Source organism: Centruroides sculpturatus, unplaced genomic scaffold, assembly GCF_000671375.1.
Source record: "Centruroides sculpturatus isolate CEXI.00-Female unplaced genomic scaffold, Cexi_2.0 scaffold2137, whole genome shotgun sequence".
Lineage (NCBI taxonomy): Eukaryota > Metazoa > Arthropoda > Arachnida > Scorpiones > Buthidae > Centruroides > Centruroides sculpturatus.
Genome location: NW_019386412.1, coordinates 1 through 4,830, shown reverse-complemented (window position 1 = coordinate 4,830; position 4,830 = coordinate 1). Strand labels below are relative to the sequence as shown.

The 4,830-nt window shown below is 31.5% G+C and overlaps 1 protein-coding gene across 3 annotated transcripts in view; it reads left to right on the top strand.

Annotated features, from left to right (window-relative positions):
• Window positions 1-4,430, top strand: part of LOC111614882 (solute carrier family 52, riboflavin transporter, member 3-B-like) — a 12,435-nt gene extending 8,005 nt beyond the window's left edge. The window contains exons 1-5 of one of the 3 annotated variants that reach the window (XM_023356250.1): window positions 1,618-2,176; window positions 2,363-2,600; window positions 2,663-3,331; window positions 3,403-3,633; window positions 3,705-4,430. In XM_023356250.1, the coding sequence (XP_023212018.1) occupies window positions 2,154-2,176; window positions 2,363-2,600; window positions 2,663-3,331; window positions 3,403-3,633; window positions 3,705-3,920 (1,377 nt within the window). In that variant the 5' untranslated portion in view covers window positions 1,618-2,153 and the 3' untranslated portion in view covers window positions 3,921-4,430. Of the gene's footprint in view, window positions 1-1,617; window positions 2,177-2,362; window positions 2,601-2,662; window positions 3,332-3,402; window positions 3,634-3,704 lie in introns of those variants that run through there. The other 2 variants (XM_023356252.1, XM_023356251.1) reach the window with 2 other exon arrangements.
• The last annotated feature ends 400 nt before the right edge of the window (window positions 4,431-4,830 follow it).

Below are 4,830 nucleotides of genomic sequence, written 5' to 3'. Positions count from 1 at the left end.
AATTTTTTGTTTATAGCATAGTTTATACGGATTATTCCCAAAAAATTATACGTGTTTTGGAAATGTTGAGTGGAATTAGTCTAGAATCGGTTAATTTTATAGAAGAAAACCTTTCGAACAGCCTTAGTCCGTAAAGTTCCCACCTATCGGGCTGCGATTGGCTCACTCCTACAACGTAATTTTCGGTTAGCGTGGAACGTATCTAAGCGTTATAGGGGGGTCTACTGTATATATATCTTTACATACATAAAATGTCAAAAATACACTAAGACTATCTTCCTTAATTTAAGATAATATTCTCAGTTCTCTTCTCAAATTAAACGCATATATCCTCGTTTTTTTTTAAACATTTTTACGACCCAATTACAACCAAAAGCATGCTTTGAAACAGTACCCGATAGGCGCCGAATTTTTAACTGCAGGCACCGAAAACGCATGCACGTTTCTCTTTCATTTTTTTTGAAGTACGAATGCTTATGAGAAAATAATAACTGAACACACGTTCTCTTCTCTTTCCATTCTCGCGAAGTACGAGCCGGCCTTAACGATTCTTCACTTGGTTTGGTTTCGGCAACACGCCACGTAGACGATCTGCCGAGGGGAATGCCTCCCGGGAGGCCTTTGTGGGAAACCCACGACCAATATTAGAGTGGTTTTATACACTCGGTCATTGGTGGACCGTTCTTTACCTAAGAAACAAGATTGAGCACCTCATTGCAAACATGACTGTTACATAATAATGAACTTCAGTATTTGCAATTACACAAATTCCTAAAGTTAAAAAAAATATACTCGCACGATTACTACTAAACAAACGCAAAGGATAAGTTTGCACGGCAACACACACTCATTTTTATTGTTTTGCACATCGAGATTTTTTTTTTCAAGTTTTGTGTACGCACGTTTTTCGGAAAAGTAAACATGAATATTTGACAAATGACATTAAATCTCACAGATATACAGGAATTTCAATATTTGTTATTAAGTTTTGAAATAGCTCTTATCGGTGACAACTGATTTTAATTGTTTAACTCTCACTAAATAAATCGAATGATAAAATTGTACAGAGTCCATTAGTACATATTCAGTATTTATCTTGAATAAACTGAGATTTTATTTTAATACAGCGGAAGTTATAGACGTTAACTGACTTTTGCTTGTCATGCCACAACGAAATGATTTAGCATCGGAAGGATAAGAACAGTTATTGACAATATTTCGTTTTTAATGGAAAAATACTATTTAATCTAAGCTATCTATCTAATGTGTGTGCTGCGTGCAAGTTTACCAAAATTTCAATAATAATCCAATAATTCGTTTCAAATGAAACTGACTGCCATTGGTTTGCTTATCCAGCTGCATTAAAGCGCTTTACCAGCCAATGTGTCCATAGTAACCTATATCTTTTTAAAAAATCTCACCGCCCTGTGAGCAATAAAAGAGCCTCTTATTTTTTAGAAAGTCCACTATGGTTTCGACCAAGCCCACAATGGGGCGGTCGGGTAATGAAGGACAGACCACCCCTAAAAAATTCCTAGGTTTTTCGATCCGTCCGAGTTAGATTCCGGGTCCCCCAGAGCGATAGGCTCCTACCTTAATCTCATCGCTCGTACTTCCGGTCGTCTCCCATAGTATTTCGGAACTTGAAGAGCCACTTTAAAGTAAAATCTGTAAATTCTCTCTAAACTAAACTAAAATGCACAGTTTATCGTCATATTTTCATAAGATTTCATGGCAAAATGAAATTTTGCAATATCAAATCTAATTAAATCAAATCAAAAATTTTATTAGTGGTATATAATTTTTGTATGTCCAAAAAAGTTATGTAACTATTTATCTAATGATAATTAAAAAGATAAAGCTGATAATGCAGCAAGTCCAAAAGATCATACTTTGAATCATCATTGTGTATATATAATAAAGACATACGTAGGTTTTAAAAATTTATAACGAGACTCGCTGTTATGCAGAGTATAAACTTGATTTTAAAAACTTGTTTTGTTTTCCTATTATAATTCACAGAAGTGTTAGTGAAAATATCGATTAAACTGATTATCACAAGTATGATTAAAATTAAAATTTCAATTTTTATCTACTTTCAAAAGTTCAATGAACTTATAGACTAAAATCAATTATACAAAATTTGAACAGCAATGGCTGACATTAAATATGGAAGGTAAGCTTATTTATGTCATTATATTTGAAATTTGTTTTCTCGTTTAAAACTACACAACTAAACATAAATCTTAAAACTACATGTAGAGAGCAGAAAATATAAATTATTCAGTATTAATTTATTTTCGTAACTAAGCAATAGACTATATTATGAAATTAACTTGTGAAATTGTTGTTCTCTTTCTAGCCTTTCAATTTCCAGCATGACTGAGTTTGGTGGAAGAATAATACTCATAGATATCCTAGCAGTCTTTTTTGGACTCAGTTCTTGGATGGAAATTAATGGTTTATGGGTAGAATTACCTGTTCTGCTCCAAGTATTGCCCGAAGGGTGGTCACTAGCCTCTTATATCGTAGTCATCACCCAGATAGCTAATTTAGGACCAATAATTTACACTTTGGCATGTAGAAAATGGTCTTCCAGGGTAAGTATCTTTATTTACTACAAACATACCACTAATTATTTACACACAACTTTTTCCGACAGAAATTGGAAATACCAGTGATTTATTTTACATTATCAATTGGAATCACTTCATGTTTTCTGCTTACTTTTCTTTGGTCAAAAACATCTGTTGTTTTTGGAAATCTCCATAGTACTGCACTTCTCTCATTGGCATTTCTTTTGGCATTTGTGGACTGTACTTCTTCTGTTCTATATCTACCTTTTATGGCACACTATAAAGAAAAATATCTTTTATCTTACTTAATTGGTGAAGGCATGAGTGGTCTTTTACCAGGAATAGTGGCATTAATCCAAGGTGTAGGAGGAAATGCAAAATGCAAATTAGTCAATAATACAAACACAACAAAATGGATACAATATTCTGATCCACCTCTGTTTTCTGCTGAAACTTTTTTTGGAATTTTAACTTTCTTGATGATAATGAGTGGATTATCTTTTATCTTCCTTCATCTTCTACCTCAAATTAAAGAAGAGAAAGTGATGTCAACCACAATTGTACCAATTATTTTCAAGAAAAACTGTGATGAGAATTTCGACAGTCAGTCATCTGAACAAAGTATTTCATCTGAAACTCAAACAAGAGCATCACTTGTAAAATCTCGTGTACTAAATAAAAGACGCTTTGTGACACTTTTAGCATTTCAAGTATTTTGTTGTGCTCTGACAAATGGAGTTCTACCAGCAATACAGGTAAGTAAAAAATAAGAATTCCTCTCAGCAAAAATAAGAATTCAATAAATGCAAAATATGAAATTTTTCAGACATACTCATGCTTGCCTTATGGAAATGTGGCTTACCATTTATCAGTGACACTCTCAAGCATTGCCAATCCTTTAGCATGTTTTGTGGCTATGTTCTTTCCCACAAAGTCACTGCCACTCATCAGCTTGCAAATGGTAATTGGTACAGGTTGGTCTGTCTATATTATGACAGCAGCAGTGACAAGCCCATCACCACCTCTAATACACACAACAGCTGGAGTAATTTTAATAGTCAGTATATGTTCTTAAAAATTTTTTAATTTTAATGTACATTTCTTTCTAACAATTTCAATTTTGTTTAGATTTTATCTTGGATATGCTTTGTCAGTTTACTCTCTTATGTTAAAGCATGTTCCACATCTATCTTACGTCAAGAAGGAAGTCATTTTGCCATGATGTGGTGTGGAGGCATAAGCCAAATTGGTTCTGCCACTGGAGCTCTTATTGTATTGTTACTAGTTACTTTTACTAATATCTTCCAATCATATGATGTCTGTAAATCTTATCATGCAGAATAAAATGATTAGTATAAAGTTAACAAAAGTTTTCGAAAATTGTCATTAATATATATAACTGCATTCAGATTTTGAAACTAATCTTAGAATCAATAACAAACAGTTTAATAAACAACAACTAATTCACAAAGAGACTCTTTATTATTACTATCATTATCATTTGACAACATTCCAAATATATTAATAGAAAATACAAAATATGAATACATAAAAATTAATTTTTTTCTATTGTTAATATAGCATTAAAAAATAAATTCTAATTTATTAAGTGAATCTGAAAGTATACACTTACTTCCAGCAAAAACAAATTTTAAAAAAATATATCTTCTGTATCATACTACAAATATTTTTCATATGTAACTTAGTAATATTTTAAGTTACATATTAAATGCATAATTGTGACATATTTGAACAGTGTTTTTTGGGCATTGAATATTTTTTTAAGATTTTATATATAATCTCACTATTTGCAATATAAATCCATAGTTTTATGTTAAGTAATATCTCCTAAGAATTATTATTAATTTCACCAGGTCTACAGGCATTCAAATGACTAAGAAGTAGAGATCCTAAGATTTTTAAAAAATTACTTTTATTAAAATATATTTTGATCACAGCTTATTAATCTATAATTAAAAAGCAATTAAAATTTTTAATTGCTTTTATTTAACTTGTTTTGTATCATGTCCTCAAATATCATGCACTTCTAAATAATATAATGTATTCTAATGATATTTTGGATTGTACCCACCACCCACTATCCTCCCAATTCCAAAATTTGATAAACAACCAAATGTACAATTTAATGAGCACGTGTGCATGTAAATGCAATGTAGTGATGTGAAATGAGTGACTCCACTCTCACCATTCCCATGTTGAAAAACATGACCAATAAAATCAATTTTTTTATTTT